The sequence below is a fragment of the Leptonychotes weddellii genome, chromosome 16 (genome assembly GCF_054177405.1).
Source record: "Leptonychotes weddellii isolate Sample4059 chromosome 16, ASM5417740v2, whole genome shotgun sequence".
Taxonomy (NCBI): domain Eukaryota; kingdom Metazoa; phylum Chordata; class Mammalia; order Carnivora; family Phocidae; genus Leptonychotes; species Leptonychotes weddellii.
Genome location: NC_138384.1, coordinates 17,664,697 through 17,682,191, shown reverse-complemented (window position 1 = coordinate 17,682,191; position 17,495 = coordinate 17,664,697). Strand labels below are relative to the sequence as shown.

The 17,495-nt window shown below is 43.8% G+C and overlaps 2 protein-coding genes and 1 non-coding gene across 4 annotated transcripts in view; 2 read left to right on the top strand and 1 right to left on the bottom strand.

Annotated features, from left to right (window-relative positions):
* TK2 (thymidine kinase 2) overlaps window positions 1-17,495 on the bottom strand; it is an 83,947-nt gene that overhangs the window by 54,015 nt on the left and 12,437 nt on the right. The window lies entirely within an intron of this gene.
* Window positions 7-14,442, top strand: CMTM2 (CKLF like MARVEL transmembrane domain containing 2). Of its 2 annotated transcripts, none has more exons than XM_081806487.1 (4): window positions 7-413; window positions 556-717; window positions 13,552-13,653; window positions 14,068-14,442. In XM_081806487.1, the coding sequence occupies exons 1-4, from the start codon at window positions 153-155 to the stop codon at window positions 14,293-14,295; spliced, it is 753 nt and encodes a 250-aa protein (XP_081662613.1). In that variant the 5' UTR covers window positions 7-152; the 3' UTR covers window positions 14,296-14,442. The 2 variants fall into 2 exon arrangements, with proteins under 2 accessions (XP_081662613.1, XP_081662614.1); XM_081806488.1 differs by having other exon boundaries at window positions 9-413; window positions 559-717.
* Window positions 3,624-3,730, top strand: LOC115939320 (U6 spliceosomal RNA). The gene has a single exon (XR_004074153.1). It is a non-coding gene; the product is annotated as a U6 spliceosomal RNA (small nuclear RNA).

Below are 17,495 nucleotides of genomic sequence, written 5' to 3'. Positions count from 1 at the left end.
CCAGGCGTTGGCGTTCGCCGGCTCCTGGCCGTTGGCTGAGCGGGACCTCTGGGCGGGTCGGTGGGCACCAGGCTCGCTCAGAGGCCAGGCCTGTCCGCGGACAGCAGGAGAGATCGGGCAGGCGGTGAGAAGTTAAGAACTCCCACGCAAAGATGGCTGACAAAGGCAAAAAGGGCAAAGCGGCGGCCGCGGCGGCCCCGCCCCCCGCAGCTGCGCCCCCGCCCCCTCCGCCGTCGTCGGTCCCCAAACCCGAAGACAAGAAAGACCAGGAGCCCAAGAAAAAGGAAAAGTCAGTGCAGCCCAAGGATGAAGTGGGCACGAGGAAGGGGTGTCGCCGCTACAAGTGGGAACTCAAGGACAGCAATAAAGAGTTTTGGGTTATGGGGCACGCTGAGGTCAAGATCCTGAGCTTGGTAAGTTGGTCGGGTACCCCTGGGCGGGGGGATGGGGGTCCAGCGATGGGAAGAGGGAGAAGGAGCAGGCTCCAAAGGGGCTCCGAAAGGGTTGTAGAGCCAGTGAGAGCCCTCTGCCGTAGCTCAGGTGCATGTCTCCCAGCAGGGCTGCCTAATAGCTGCACTGGTAATGTTCACGGGGACCACCGTGCACCCTCTCCTGACACTCATCATCACCATGGAGTTGTCCGTCTTCTGCTTCTTCTTCATTATCTACACCTTCGCCATCAACAGATACATGCCCTTCATCCTGTGGCCTATTTCTGTAAGTGAGAGGAGGTGGGGAGTGCCTGCGGCTGGGGTGCATTCATGCGTGTGTCTTGGTACCTGGAAGTGACTGAACAGACAGACATGCGCCACCTTCCACATTAGTGCCCAGGGCATGGGCTCAGCACCTCAGGTGGGCCAGGGGAGGGGCAGCTGAAGTTAGGCAGAAAAGGCAGCTTGGGGGTTGGGGGCGGGGTGGGCTTCTTACCTATCTGGTGGTCAAAGGAAGAGGTCTTTGCTTTCTGGAAGCTTTGCTCTCCATGGGAGCAGAGGCTGTATAGCAACCAGCTGTTCCTCCCGCTTCTGTGCCAGCTCACACTTGAGTGTGGAGAGATCACCCCAGAACATACCCCATCCCCAGGATTCAAAGAAGAAAACCAATCTTCCAATAAATCAGTAAAATAAAATGAGAATTTTAAAGAAATCCCTTCTAAAGCAGTCTTGGATCTCCAGTGACTTTCCCTGTAAAGGATGTTAAGCATAGGGGCGCTGGGTGGCTCAGTCGGTGGAGCATCTAACTCTTGATTTCAGCTCAGGTCATGATCTCGGGGTTGTGAGATCGAGCCCCTGTAGCGCTCTGCACTGGGCATGGAGCCTGCTTAAGATTCTCTCTCTCCTCCCTCTGCCCCTCCTCCATGCGCATGTTCTCTGTCTCTCTCTCTCTCAAAAAAAAAAGGATGTTCAGCCCAAAGCAGTCATCCACTGGAACGGGAGTGGGGCAAGCTACCCAAACACTTGTGCCCTCTGTTTCCTTCATCTGTAACATGAGGACAGTAATAACCTCTCATGCGATTGTGCCTGAGAAATAAATGCAAAGTGCTTGATGCTGTGCCTGAGGACTCAGGGCCTTGAATCCCTGGCCATCACCTGTGTGATCACAGAGTGCACCCACCTAACTTCCATCTCACTGCACATTCACAGTGTACCTCCAGGGCACTAAACTCAGGGTTTCACTCACCTTACATATGAAATGGTCTCAGGAGGGCCAAATCACGTACCCCCAGGTAACTCAGCTAGTAAGTGGCAGAAAAAGGATTCAAACCCAGCTTTGTCCGTAGATTCTGAGTCCCTAACTGCACTCAGTTCTGCTTCCTTATCAAAAGTGACTGGGGCCCAGGGATTCATAGGTCTCCGCAGTGTGAGGACTCCCAATATAGGGAGAAAGGAGAAGAGGACCAAATAAGACTCTTGGGAGAGGGATAAGCAGAGGACAAAGTAAAGGGAAAGCCAAGGAACTTGAGAAGATACTTTTAGTTCCAACAAAATGAAGAATCAGTAAACCCTGAAAATCCTCCTACTGCACCTATCTAAAACTACTAGGGAAAATGTAAACACAACTGCGATAGCTGAATGGCTGAGCCGGCAGGAAAAAAAAAAAAAGAGGAGACACACAAGTGCCAGAAATGAAAAACAGGAGTGGAGCTCAGTCCGCTATTGGATTGTGGGTAGGACTGGCCCATGAAGTATTGCCCCCAGGAAGCAACAGTGTGGATGTGCATACACTCTTCAGTTAGCGGAGGTGAGGTCTTGGTCCCGAGCAAGATGGGGATTCAGAACTGAGACCCCTGCATAAGCCAGCACCCTGCAAAGACAGGGAGAAGACAGGCAGAGAAGACAAAGGAACAAGAAGCCATGTTCACCTCTGTCTGAGCTTTGAGTGGGAAAAGAAAGAAAAGAAAAGAAAAGAAAGACCACCTTGAGAAATAGAAACCTTGGGTCTGAATTTTGTATGGACTTGGTTTGAATTGTTAACTACTTTCATCCTGGAAACCTTCATGCAGCCTAGAAAAATTGTGCCTGGGAATTAGCATAATATCGGATCCTAACTTAATCATGTTCTGACGATGTCCCTGGGACTCCTGACAGAAACAAATGCAAAGTCCCAGTCAAAGCATAAAGAGGTTCTCACAGGACAGGTGGGGGCAGAGGGCTTGCCAAGAACGAACTCACAGTCCAAAACTACAAGACACCTGATTTTAAAATCCCCATGTCCAAGAATCGAGAATCAGCAAACAAACAAATGGGAGGATTAAAACCCTGAGAATATGAGATTAATAGAAGAGCTGTCTGAAAATAATAAGAAATACACTTAAAATAATTAAAGATATAAACAGAGCCCTAAGAACAGAATAAGACATTCTGAGGACAGAATAAAAAGATCCAGGAAATGAATACAATACCCTTCAAAATTGAAATTATCCTTCAAAAATTACTATTCAATGGGCACCTGGGTGGCTTAGTTGGTTAAGCATCTGCCTTCAGTTCAGGTCATGATCATGGGGTTCTGGGATTGAGCCCCACATCAGGCACCCTGCTCAGTGGGGAGTCTGCTTCTCCCTCTCCTTCTGACCCTCCCCCTTGCTTGTGCTCTCACTTGCTCGCTCTCTCTCCCTCTCAAATGAATAAATAAAAAATCTTTTTAAAAATCTTTTTAAAAAAATTACCATTGAAGGGGCACCAAGGTGGCTCACTAAGTTGAACACCTGACTCTTGATTTCAGCTCAGGTCATGATCTCAGGATCATGAGACTGAGCCCCGCATTGGGCTCCACGCTCAGTGCGGAGTGTGCTTCTTTCTGTCTCTCTCTCCCTCTGTCCCTCTGCCCCTCCCCCTGCTCACACATGCGCTCTCTCTCAAATAAATAAATGAATCTTTTTAAAAAATTATCATTCAAGGGGCGCCTGGGTGGCTCAGTCGGTTGAGCAACTGCCTTCGGCTCAGGTCATGATCCTGGAGTTCCTGGATCGAGTCCCGCATCGGGCTCCCTGCTCGGCGGGGAGTCTGCTTCTCCCTCTGACCCTCCCCCATCTCGTGCTCTCTCTCTCTGTCTCATTCTCTCTCTCAAATAAATAAATAAAATCTTTAAAAAAAAAAAAACTTATAAAAAAAAAAATTATCATTCAAGAGCTCGCTTCTGCAGCACATATACTAAAATTGGAACAATACAGAGAAGATTAGCATGGCCCCTGCACAAGGATGACACATAAATTCACAAAGCATTCCATATTTTTTAAAAAAATTATCATTCAAAAATGAAGGAGAAATTAAGACATTCCTAGATAAAGCAAAAGTTGAGGGAGTTTGTGGCTAGTAGACCTGCCCTACAAGAAATGCTAAAGAGAGTCCTTCAGGCTCAAATGAGAGGACACTAGACAGTAACTTGAAGCCATAAAATAATAAAGAACACCAATAACAGTAACTACATAGGTAAATATAAAAGCCAGTATTATTGTATGTTTGGTTTGTAACTTCTTTTTTCTGATATGATTTAAAAGACAAATGCATAAAACAATAATTATAAATCCATGTTAATGGGACTGTATGTAAAGATATAATTTGTGATGATAACAGTAAGAGCTTTTGTGTACTACTGAGGCAAAGTTGGTATCAATTCAAGCTAGACTATTATAAATTTAAGATATTAATTGTAACCCCAAGGTAACCACTAGGAAATTAACTAAATAATGTGTAGAAAAAGAAATGAGAAGGGAATGAAATTGGTACATTACAAAAAAATTAAACACAGAAGAAGGTAATAATGGAGGAATTGAGGAACAAAAAGATATGATATATAAAAAACAAACATCAAAATGATAGAAATACGTCCTTATCAGTAATTACTTTAAGTGCACATGGATTAAACTCTCTAAGAGATTTTCAGAATGGATTTTTTAAATGATCCATTTTAAACTGATAAAATATGAACATAAGAGGGCGCCTGGGTGGCTCAGTTGGTTAAGCGACTGCCTTCGGCTCAGGTCATGATCCTGGAGTCCTGGGATCGAGTCCCGCATCGGGCTCCCTGCTCGGCAGGGAGCCTGCTTCTCCCTCTGACCCTCCCCCCTCTCATGTGCTGTCTCTCTCATTCTCTCTGTCTCAAATAAATAAATAAAATCTTAAAAAAAAAAAAAAACAATATGAACATAAGAGACTCACTTTAGTCCAAAGATACAAATAAGTTCAAAGTAAAAATGGGAAAAGATACTACATGTAAATAGTGACCAAAAAAGAGCTGAGGTGGTCAAACTAATGTTAGATTTAATGAAAGACATGAATCCTCAAAGGTGTACCAAGAAAAATAAGTAAACACAAAACCACACCTAGGCATGTCATAGAGGCCCCAGAAACAAAGGAAAACTTAAGGGAGTTTGCGGCCCTTGGAAGAGGGAGAAGCAGACTTCCCGCTGAGTAGAGAGCCCAATGCAGGGCTCCATCCCAGGACCATGGGATTATGACCTGAGCCGAAGGCAGACAGTCAACTGACTGACCCACCCAGGTGCCCTGAGGATAATTTTTTTTTAAGATTTATTTACTTATTTGAGAGAGAGAGCATGAGCAGGGGAAGGGGCAGAGGGAGAGGGGGAGGGAGAGCGTCTCAAGCAGATTCCCCGCTGAGTGCAGAGCCCAACCTTTGGTTTAATTATAAAATTAAACCAAAAGACAACTTACCTTAAAAAAAAAACAAAACAAAACCAAAGACAACAAAAACCCTCAAACTACTAGACTTAACTTCATATATTTCAACAGCAGTAACAGTGGCCAGAAAACACTGGAATAATTTCTTTAAAGGGATGAGGTGGCAAGAGTAAAATAAAGATATTTTTAAACAACGAATGAAACGATTTCTTTTCCCTGACCCTCACTGAAAGAACTACTAAAAGATGTACCTCAGGAAGAAGGAAATTAAACCAAAAAGAAATGTGTGCCATGTAAAAAAGGAACAGTAAGCGAAGAGCCTAGTGAGTGTGTGGATTGACCTAAATAAACATTAAGACAGAATTGGGGTTTTAAAAAATATATTAATAGTTTTGGGAGGTGGGAGAGAACACTAAAACAAGGTAGAACTGAAGCAGCAGCAACATAGTAACAGGTTAAGACCACGGTAGTGGTGTATGATAAGAATTAAAAGTCATTGATTTGGAAGGACATTTGGTAATAATGTTAACACTAACATATTAAAACATAATTCTGTATTCTGCTAAAGAATAGAATTCCCGGGTATGTAACATCAAACCTATTGAGGGGAAAGAGTGGAAAGAGAATAGAGTTAATTCATAGAAGGGAAGAGGGGGGAGGGGGAATGTGGCATATGTTAAATAGAAAAAAATAAAATAAAATGGCAGAAATAAATCCAAATATATCAGAAATGGTGACAAATATAAATGGACTATATTCTTCACTTAAAAGACAGAGGACTCTAAGAATAGATATTTTTTTAATCCAGCTATAAGAGATGGAAAAAATAATAAAAGGAAAATACTAACTAAAAGCCAATTTTATGTTTTTTTTAAGTTTATAAAGATCACCACGTATAGTAATTCTGAACTTGTATGTACCCAACAAGATAGCCCCCAAATATAAAAAAACAAAAATGAACTTATTTATAAGGAAGAACAACAACATGCTGCAAACAGCAGCCATAGTGGTAGATTAACATGCCTCCTTCAGCAATTGATAGCCAATCCAATGACATACCTAGAACATATGGAACCCTATACCCAACAGAACGGGCTATATATTCTTTTCAAGTACACTTGGAACAATCATAAAAATTAACCTCAGGGTGCCTGGGTGGCTCAGTTGGTTAAATGTCCAACTCTTGATTTTCACTCAGGATGTGATCTCAGGCTCCTGAGGTCAAGCCCCAGGTTGGGCTCTGCACTCAGCGGGGAATCTGCTTGAGACGCTCTTCCTCCCCCTCTCCCTCTGCCCCTTCCCCTGCTCATGCTCTCTCTCTCAAATAAGTAAATAAATCTTAAAAAAAAATTATCCTCAGGGCACCTGGGTGGGTCAGTCGGTTGGCTGTCTGCCTTCAGCTCAGGTCATAATCCCATGGTCCTGGGATGGAGCCTGCATTGGGCTCTCTACTCAGCGGGAAGTCTGCTTCTCCCTCTTCCTTTGTGCACTCTCTCTCAAATAAATAAAATCTTAAAAAATTATCCTCAATAACATCACAAAGTAAATGTAGATAAATAACAAATAAGTGATTATCATACAGAACATATTCTCTAATTTCAACGTAATATAATTAGAAATCAATCAGTAAAATTTAACTCAATCTCCAAGTGTTTGGGGGGAAATCTAGTGTGTTCCCCAAACATATGAGGATTTAGTATCTATGTAGTATTCACAGATACTATCTGTAGAATGTCCCTAAACTATTCAAATTCAAATCTATATAATTAGAAAAGACTGAAAATTAATAGTCGTAAGAAGGTACCAGAACAAAATAAAACAATGGAATTAAGAAGAAGGCAATGCCAAAGATAAGAGCTAAAACTAATGAAATAGGAAACAAAGATCCATAGTGAGGACTAATAAAACAAAATATCTAGTTCTTTGAAAAAGACTAATAAAGTAGGTGGATCCCAAGGGGGGGAGAAAAAAGAGAATGAACAAAGAAAAATATTAGTATAAAAATCAAAAAGAGGGCACCTGGGTGGCTCAGTTGGTTAAGCATCTGCCTTCGGCTCAGGTCATGATCCCCGGGATTGGGTCCCGCATCGGGATCCCTGCTCCACAGGGAGTCTGCTTCTCCTTCTCCCTCTGCCCCTCCCCCACTGCTTATGCTCAAGCTCTCTCTCCCTCACTCTCAAATAAATAAAATCTTAAAAAAAAAAAGATCAAGAAGAGATTTTTAAAGATTACAGGGAAAATGTGAATTTTTATGCCCATAAATTGGAAAGTTTAGATAATAATTTCCTGTAAAAAATATAACATAAAATTGACTCAAAAAGAAATAGAAAAACAAGTTATAAAAAATTCATCCATGTTTCCATGTGGCACTGGTTTCACTTTTTACATTTAAATCTTTTGGTTAATTTGGAGTCATTCTGGAAGCCTGGGTGGCTCAGTTGCTTAAGCAACTGCCTTCGGCTCAGGTCATGATCCTAGAGTCCTGGGATTGAGTCCCACATCAGGCTCCCTGCTCAGCAGGGGGTCTGCTTCTCCCTCTGATCCTCCCCCCGCTCATGCTCTCTCTCTCATTCTCTCTCTCTCTCAAATAAATAAATAAAATCTTTTAAAAAACCTAATTTGGAGTCATTTTGGTATATGGTATGAACCATGACTTCAGCTTTATATCCTTTTTTTTCTTTAAGAGAGAGAGGGCATACACGTGAGTGGGTGGGTGTGTGGGGAAGGGGGGCAAAGGGAGAGGGTGAGAGAGAATCTTAAACAGAGTGCAGAGCCCGATGTGGGGCTCAATCTCACAACCCCAAGATCATGAGCTGACCTGAAATCAAGAGTCAGTTAACCAACTCAGCCACCAAGGTGCCCCTCTAGCTTTATATCCTGATGACTATCCAGTTGTTCTACCTTATCACTCAATTTATTCTTTTATTAAATAGTGTATCTTTTCCCCACTGATTTTATATTTTTTAAGATTTTATTTATTTGGGAGAGAGAGTGCATGCGAGAGAGAGAATGAGAGAGCATGAGTGGGGGGAGGCTCAAGGGGAAGGGAGTAGAAGTAGCCTCCGCATTGAGCAAGGAGCGTGACATGGGGGTCAATCCCAGAACCCTGGGATCATGACCTGAACCAGAGGCAGATGCTTAACTGACTGAGCCAACCAGGTGACCCCACCACTGATTTTTTTTTTTAAAGATTTTATTTATTTATCTGACAGAAAGACAGCGAGAGAGGGAACACAAGCAGGGGGAGTGGGAGAGGGAGAAGCAGGCTTCCCGCTGAGCAGGGAGCCCAACGCAGAGCTCAATCCCAGGACCCTGGGATCATGACCGGAGCCAAAGGCAGACGCTTAACGACTGAGCCACCCAGGCACCCCTCTCCCCACTGATTTTAATTGGCATTTTTGTTAAATGTTAAAATCCCAGATGCAGGCTTTATTTCTAGACTATACATTCAGTTTCATTGGTCTGTCCCTTTTTTCTTCTCTCTTTTTACAGCCCTGATAATATGCTGTATTATCTAGTAGTCTTTTGATCTTAAAACCAGACATTATAAGGAAAGTAAAGTATATATAGTATAGTATATATAGCTTATCTGAATGTGGCTATAAGAATCCTCAATAAAATATAAGCAAACTGAATCAAGGGATACATAAGGAAGCAATACATCATGATCAAGCAGGGTATGTGTCAGGAATGCAAAGATGGTTTAATCTGCAAAATTCTATTAATTTACAATCTTGAATCTAAAGGAGAAAACCATGTCATCTCACGAGCTTCAGAAAAACTAGTAATATTCAATACTAATTTTTAGGAAACTCTTAGCAAACTACTTTAAAAGAGAACATCCTTATCTTAATAAGTACCTACCCAAACCAACAATAACCATTGTGTTTCATGGTAAAACTTTAGAAGCATTTCCTTAGCAATGCCGACTATCCATCCTTCTGTACAGCACTGTGCTGGAGATCTTAAATTAGTCACAACGTAACAAGAAAAAAAGTGAATGAATTGGGAAGGGGAAAAAAACTAGAATCATTCACAGATAATATGATTCTCCACATAGAAAATCTAAAAGAATCTACAGTGAAATTACCAGAACTGCTTGAGTGCCACAGGGCAACCAGAGACCCACATGATATCATTCCAGAATACCAGCAACGAACAATGAGAAAATGTGACTTCTCACAGAAACCATTTAAAACAGCAACAGAAACCAGAAGAAACTTAGAATAAACCTGTTCAAAGATGTGTAAGACTTTACACAGAGATCATAATTTATTAATAGACATAAAAGAAAACTCTACATAAATGGAAAAATACACCACATTCACAGATCTGAAGAACTGTTATCATAAAGATGATATCCGTTTATTCCACAGTAATCCGTAAATTAAGTAGAAATTTCAACCTGACAGAGGTTGTTCCTGGAACTTTACAAGGTGATTCTAAAATTCTGGCAGGGATGGACTCATCTAACAAGATATTGGAATTACTATAAAGCTTTGGTATTAGCTCAGGGATTACAAAAAGACTAATGGAATTGTTATGGTCTGAATGTGTACCCCCAAAATTCATAGGCTGAAATCTAACCTCCAGAGTGACTAAGCTTGCAGATGGGGCCTCTAGAGTAGTACTTAAGATGAAATGAAATCATAAGAGTGGGACCCTGATCCAATAGGATTAGTATCCCTATAAGAAAAGACAACAGAGAGCTCTCTCCTCCCTCCCTCTCCCCCTGCCTCCTCCCCATGCCACTGTGCACACCATGGAAAGGCCATGTGGGGACATAGCAAGAAGGCAGCCATCTGCAAACCAGGAAGAGAGCCCTCACCAGAAACTGAATACGCTGGCATCTTGATCATGGACCTCCAGCCTCCAGAACAATGAGAAAATAAATGTCTGTTGTCTAAGCCACCCAGTCTGTGGTATTTTGCTAAGGTCGCCTGAGAAAACGAATACAGGAATAAAAAGAGAACTCAGAAACAAACCTACATACATATGGCAACTTGGTATATAACAGAGGTGGTGTTATAAACCAATTGACCTGAATATTTAATAAATGTTCTTGGGAATGTGTGTGTGAGCAAGAGAGAGAGGGAGAAACTATGTATCACGTTAAAATTAAAACTTTACAACAGAAGCCATCATAAAGAAAATTTTTAAAACCAATAGAAAAATGAGATCAGGGATATGATGATACCTTTTATTTCTTCTTGTCTGACTGCTCTACCCAGGATTTCCCACTCTGTTGAAGAGGATTGGTAAGAGGGGGCACCCTTGTTTTGTTCCTGATCTTAGAGGAAAAGTTTTCAACCTTTCGCCATTGAATATGATGTTAGCTGTGGGCTTGTCATGTACGGTCTTTATTATGTTGACATATGTTCCTTCTATGCCTAATTTGTTAAAGAGTTTTTATCATGGATGGATATTGAATTTTGTCAAATGCTTTTTTCTTTGTCTATTAAGGGGATCATATGATTCTTTTCTCTCATTGTACTAATGTGACCTACCACATTGATTGATTTGCATATGTTTAAAACATCCCTGCATCCCAAGAATAAATGCTACTAGATCATTGTGAATGATCCTTTTAATGTGCTGCTAAATTTGGTTTGCTGGCATTTTACTGAGATTTTTCGTATTACTATCCATCAGGGATTGGCCTGAAATTTTCTTTTCCGGTAGTGTCCTTTTCTGGTTTTGGTATTAGGAAAACAATGGCTTTATAAAATGAGTTTGGGAGTGGTTCCCTCCTCTTCAATTTTTTGGAAGAGCTTGAGGATTGGTGTTAATTCTCCTTTAGATGTTTGGTAAAATTCACCAGTAAAGCCATCTGGCTCTGGGCTTTTCTTCATTAGGAGATTTTCTTTCTTTCTTTCTTTTTTTTTTTTTTTAAGATTCTACCCATTTATTTGACAGAGAGAGAGACAGCGAGAGAGGGAACACAAGCAGGGGGAGTGGGAGAGGGAGAAGCAGGCTTCCTGCCAAGCAGGGAGCCCGATGCAGGGCTCGATCCCAGGACCCTGGGATCACGACCCGAGCCGAAGGCAGCCGCCAACGACTGAGCCACCCAGGCGCCCCAGGAGATTTTCTTTTTAAGATTTTATTTATTTGTGAGAGAGAGAACACTAGCAGGGGGAGCGGCAGGCAGAGGGAGAGGGAGAAGCAGGCTCCCCTCTGAGCAAGGAGCCCGATGCAGGACTCGATCCCAGGACCCCAGGATCATGACCTGGGCTGAAGGCAGACGCTTAACCGACTAAGTCACCCAGGTGCCCCTGGGAGATTTTCGATTACTGATTCATACCAGGAGGAAATATGCACAGAAGACACAGACAAGCGTGTTCACCACAGCAGAGTTTGTAATAATAATTTCCTAAAAGGTAGAAACAACCTAATGTCTCTGGTTTGGTTTATTCATAGCATACATCAGTTAAAATTTATGAATTCAATATGTATTTCTCAAAATTGATAAATCTCACAAACTTTGTTAAGTTTAAAAAGCCAATACTGGGGGTGGGGGGGGTGCCCGGTGGCTCAGTCGGTTAAGCATCTGGTCATGATCACAGCGTCCTGGGATAAGACTGGCATCTTGCTCCCTGCTCAGCAGGGAGTCTGCTTCTCCCTCCCCCTGCTCTTGTGCTTTCTCTCTCTGTCTCTCTCTCCCTCTCAAATAAATAAATAAAATCTTTAAAAACAAAAACAAAAACAATGCTGGGACACCTGGGTAGCTCAGTCAGTTAAGGAATTGACTCGATTTCAGCTCAGGTCATGATCTCAGGGTTGCAAGATCAAGCCCCATGTCAGGCTCCGCGCTCAGCACAGAGTCTGCTTGAGATTCTCTCCCTCTTCTCCCTTCCTGCCCCACTCCCCGTGCATGCACATGCGCTCTCTAAATAAATAAAAAATAAAAGCTTTTTTTTAAAAAGCCAATGCTAGAAGATATCTTTTATTTAAATTTAAATTTGTGAAACACATAAAATAGTATATACTGTTTGTGAATATATAATATGGAGGAAAATATGAAGACACTCTTGGGAAAAGTACCCATTAGCTCCAATGTGTGTGGCTGCCTCTGAGCGACAGGCATGAAAGGGCTAGAGTGGTGACCCTGTGGATCCACAAAGTTTTACTTCTGGCTTTTTTTTTTTCTTAGTGCTCTAAGCAAATATTGCAAGATGTTAACATCTGTTCAATCTCAGTGGTTCATGGCTGCTGGAGGTGGGAGTGGGGATAGTATGTTTGAAATGTATTAAAATTCAAAACCCTGAAAAAGAAAAGAAAAGGCCCACAACAAGTAGCCAGGGAAGGACAATTAACAGAAAAACAGCATCGTGGAAACCAAGGGGAAGGGTGGGCCTCGTCCAGGGCTGCCGAGTCGGCTGTTGCCCACATGATGAAGAGGGTGCACAGACTCTGGGCTACCATCACCGCACGAGTGATGGCGGAGGAAGCCGGCTTGCAAGGGCCATGCTTTGGCCAACTCTAAGCTTGGCTACGCCGGGAAGTGGCCGTGCATGGTACCTGCAGGGAAAGCAGCCCTCTGCCCAAGCTGGAAACATCTGGACATTTTCAGGAAGGTAAAGGAAGTAAGTATAGGGCAAGGTTAAGATTGGGGCCAGAAGGGATAGAAAGGAAGGCTGATGATGGAGGAGGTGGTGTGGCCTTGCAAAGAAGAGAGTGTCTAGGAAGTAAGGCAGGAGGGGGGTGGGGGCAGGGGTGGAGGAGGCAGCTGCCAGGCTCCCAAGCAGAGAGGCCAGAATCCAACAGACCCTCCTGCCAGCGATACAGCCCACTCTGGATCCAGAGAGGGGAGCTGGCCCTGAGAGGAAAGATGACGGAGGGTTGCACTCACCATTAAGTTGAACAGATGTGCATTTACTTAAATGAGTATTGGAGGGAAAAAAAAAAAAGAAAGAAATAACTAGCCACTAAATGTGTGATTTCAGAGGAGATGGCAGCAGAGGGGGCCCATGAAGGCAGTTAAGCAGCCTGAGCTTTGGGTCTCAACACAAAGAGCCCAGCCCTGGGGACCAGAGCATGTCCACCCAGCTGATGTATATTTATCTTCACATATATATTTTTAAAATTAGGCAGAAGTTTGGGGCGCCTGGGTGGCTCAGTCATTAAGCATCTGCCTTCGGCTCAGGTCATGATCCCAGGGTCCTGGGATCGAGCCCCGCATCGGGCTCCCTACTCGGCGGGAAGCCTGCTTCTCCCTCTCCCACTCCCCCTGCTTGTGTTCCCTCTCTCGTTGTGTCTCTCTCTGTCAAATAAATAAATAAAATCTTAAAAAACAAAACAAAACAAAATTAGGCAGAAGTTTGGAAACCATCCCCTCTGGAGGAAGCGATGCCAGGCTGGGTGTTGATGGGGGTTTGGTTCTGGTTGAGACTGACTCTCCCATCTCCCACGCTTTCAGGACCTTCTCAATGACCTGTTCGCCTTCATCTTCCTTGTGGGGGCTGTAGTCATAGCTGTGAGAAGCCGACAGACCATGCCCATGCACTACTTCATTGCTGTGGTGAGTCTTTCGTGTTGGGAACTCCAGAAATCACCTCTTCTGGAGAATGGGTGTTTTCCCCTGACTTAAGGAAAGGACTTCTTTTCTTTTCACAAAATCTTGGGACCCGTGCAAAGTTTAAAAGTAAAGCTGGTCAATGTTTCCAAAGAAGAAGCCACTTAAATAAAGATGCTGTCCAGGGAGCCAGCTGAGCTAAGGGCTTCCTCCTCCTAGCTGCCTTGATCCCCAAGGCAATGGGCCACACCCAGGCTGGGTTTTAAGAGAGGGATGCTGAGGTTGGGGGAGGGGCAAAATCGGAGCGTCTCCGGGGGAACCAAGGGATGTGTTAACCAGCACCTGCTGACTAATTAGAAACAAGGAGAGACTATGCCTGCTTTGGAATGAAAAGCAAAAGTTCCTTCTTCTGTTTTCTAGATCCTTATTGGCGTGGCTGGACTTTTCGCCTTAATCGATATGTGTCTTCAAAGAAAACATTTCAAAGGCAAGAGAGTCAGAAGGAATGCGCTGATTCCCCCTGCAGGAAAGGAGCAAAAGTTTGACAAGCCAAAGGAAGGAGAAAAGCCACCGGAAAATGTACCAGAAAAGGCACCAGAAAAGGCAGGAGAAAAGCCCAAGGATAAAGGAAAGGGAGGCAAGAAATGACAGGAAGGAGCGACAGCATGTTTTACTACAAAACATATGTCCACTGTCTGTCTTTTCTTCTCTCTAGAATGGTTTTTTCCTTTCCATCCCAATAACCACCTTTGCTTGGAAAAGAAATTCCTCTTTAAATGGATTTTAAAGCTTAAAGTTGACGTAAACATTATTTTGTTCATTCAACAAAAGGTACTGAGTGTTTTGGTGCAGAGGGCAAGATCAGAGCTGGGCCTCTTGGGGCACCTGCCTGCCACAGGGCACACGAGGTTTGGGGGACCAGCAGCGTGGGCGACACTGGCTGTCAGCAGTGATCAGCCAAAAGGGCCAGAGGAGAACAAGAGACTGCCAAACAAAATGAACATTTTGTTCATATTGATATTTGTCTTTTCTTTTTTTTTTTTTTTTTAAGCATCCAGGTAGTCCCTATGAGAAAAATCGGTTGTTGGCCTTCCTTACTCTTACTTTGCAGTTTAGCCTTGGTCCTCGTGTGAGGTGCACTGAGGAGGAGGGCAAAGAGGTGGTGTCATCCCCTCAGGGTTCAGGGCCTCCAAGAGCCAGTCAGGCTGGCGCATGGGCCAGGCAGGATGGGCACAGGAAGAACCGAGGGGACTCCAGCCAGCCCTCTGGGACCTGCAGTGTCTCCCTCAGTGAGGACCTGAGCATAAGCCCTGAGCCAGGCTCAGCTGGGCCCTGGAGCCACGGTTCCCGCCCAAGTGGCAGGGTCCACCTCTGCCGGGAGAGCACATACTCGGCTGCTACAGAGCAGCAAGTGAGGCTGGCAAGAGGCTGCAGCCTGGTGGTCGGCGGTTGGGCGGGCGGGGAGCCCATGCAGGCTGGGCAGGATGACGCATAACCCTACCGAAAGTGGGAGCAACCAGAGGGAGGTACCTTGAACTCAAAAGTGCAGCCTATCCTGCCATGTGACCCGAAATTCCTCTCCTAGGTATTGAGCCAAGAGGAATGGTGTATTAGAATGTTCATAATAGCCAAAAGGTAAAAAAGAGCCTAAATGTTCAAAAGGAGATAAATTAAACTGTGCTACGTTCACAAAATGGAATACTACTCAGCAATGAAAAAGAATAATGATACAACATGATGATGAATAATGATAAAAATAAAAGATTCACAACGACGACTCTCACATCATATTGAGTGAAAGAAGGCACACACAAGAGAAGGACATACCCTATGATTCTATTTCTAAGAAGTTCAAGAACAGAGAAAAATACAGTGAAAGAAATGGACACACTATTTGCTTCAAGAGGAGTTTGAGGACTGACTACAAAGGGGCGTGAGGGTATGAGAAAGTTCTTTATTTTCACTGGGGGAAGTAGTCACAGGTATATACATCTGTCCAAGCATTCAATTGTATACTCAACACCTGTGTATTTCATCATATGTAAATTTGATCTAAAAATGTAAGCACAACAGAACTGTGTTCAGAATCTCATGGAACAGGGTAGACCTTGCTGAACTCCTCCGTGTGGCCATTCCTCTCAATCCCTGGAGGCGGCTCTCGGAGTAGGCAGTTCCCCACATCCAGACAGAGAAGGCATGCAGTGGGCCTGGGCTGGGGCTGGAACATAACGATGCAGCCACCTGTCATGCTGAGCCAGGAACCCTGGGACAGGGCTGTGGTCATCAGAGACTTCAGGAAGATGCCCCTTTGGAGCAAAACTACATCAGGTGAGTATCTGCTAGGAGTAGGGAATGTATCACCTATGGATCTGGTCAAAATGCAGATTCTGAGAAATCCTAACTAGTACATTCAGAGTAAAGATGGATACTGTGTGCCTAAAACAAAAATCGTAAAGAAGACAATAAGCTAACAACAGTTCTTAGTGGGGAGGGGTTGGTGGGATTATGAAAAAGATTTTAAAATTTAACAGGAGGGTTGACTAATAGAATGGACAGTTAGTGTTATGGAAAATAAAGTCCACATTGCTTGGTAAAATACAGGAACTTGAAAGATAAAGAGAAAATTCCCAAAGCTTTCAGAGCAAGAGAAACAGCACAAAGATATTACTGACATGAGAACAAAACCAAACATCAAAGGCTACCTGGATATTAGAAGACAACAAGGCAGGGGCACCTGGATGACACAGGTGGTTGAGCATCCTACTCTTGGTTTCAGCTCAGCTCATGATCTCAGGATCCTGAGATTGAGCCCCACATCGCGCTCCACGCTGACTCTCCCTCTGTATCCCCCCAAAACAAAAACATCTTTTTTTTTAAAGGGTGGGGAGCGCCTGGGTGGTGCAGTTGGTTGAATGATCAACTCTTGGTTTCGGCTCGGGTCATGATCTCAGGGTCATAAGATCGAGCCCTACACTGGGCTCCATGCCAAGCGTGAAGCCTACTTAAAAAAAATAAAAAATAAAAATAAAATTAAGGGGGGGGCGCCTGGGTGGCTCATCTGGTTAAACGGCTGCCTTTGGCTCAGGTCATGATCCCAGGTTCCTGGGATCTAGCCCTGAGTCGGGCTCCCTGCTCAGCAGAGAGCCTGCTTCTCCTCTCCCTCTGCCTGCCACTCTGCCTATTTGTGCTCTCTCTATATATCTTTGTCAAATGAATAAAAATTTTAAAAATCTTTTAGAAATTTTAAATTAAATTAAGGTTAAATGAGGTCATAAGGTTAATTGGTTTTCTTCTCTCTGTATCAGAAGCAGTGGTGGGAAGTATGAAACTGAGTAGAGAAACGAAACAAGCTTTATAGACAGAAGACCCCTCAGAACTTGGAAGTGTCAAGGAGACCATGAAAAGGAAAGATCTCAAGAGAAAGATCACATTAAGCTGTATATGAACTCCTGGGACCACCCCCAAGCAGTGGATGCATGGATTTCATCCTAGACAGCAGACTGAGTCCAAGGAACAAGAAACAGAGCCCTTGCAGATGAGGAAGAATGGGATAATTCCCTGGGATTTTGTTTTTACCATTCTCTTCCACTCCAGGCTCCAGACCACACCTGAGTAGAGAAACAAAACGAGCTTTATAGACAGAAGCCTCAGAGGGCGCCTGGGTGGCTCAGTCGGTTGAGCGACTGCCTTCGGCTCAGGTCATGATCCCAGGGTCCTGGGATCGAGTCCCACATCGGGCTCCCTGCTCTGCGGGGAGCCTGCTTCTCCCTCTCCCACTCCCCCTGCTTGTGTTCCCTCTCTCGCTGTGTCTCTCTCTGTCAAATAAATAAATAAAATCTTTAAAAAAA

Coding starts and splice junctions, on each gene's coding strand:
- CMTM2 (XM_081806487.1), top strand. CDS start 153: ATGGCTGACAAAGGCAAAAAGGGCAAAGCGGCGGCCGCGGCGGCCCCG. Junction 718..13,551: donor TCATCCTGTGGCCTATTTCT/GTAAGTGAGAGG, acceptor CCACGCTTTCAG/GACCTTCTCAATGACCTGTT. Junction 13,654..14,067: donor TGCACTACTTCATTGCTGTG/GTGAGTCTTTCG, acceptor TCTGTTTTCTAG/ATCCTTATTGGCGTGGCTGG.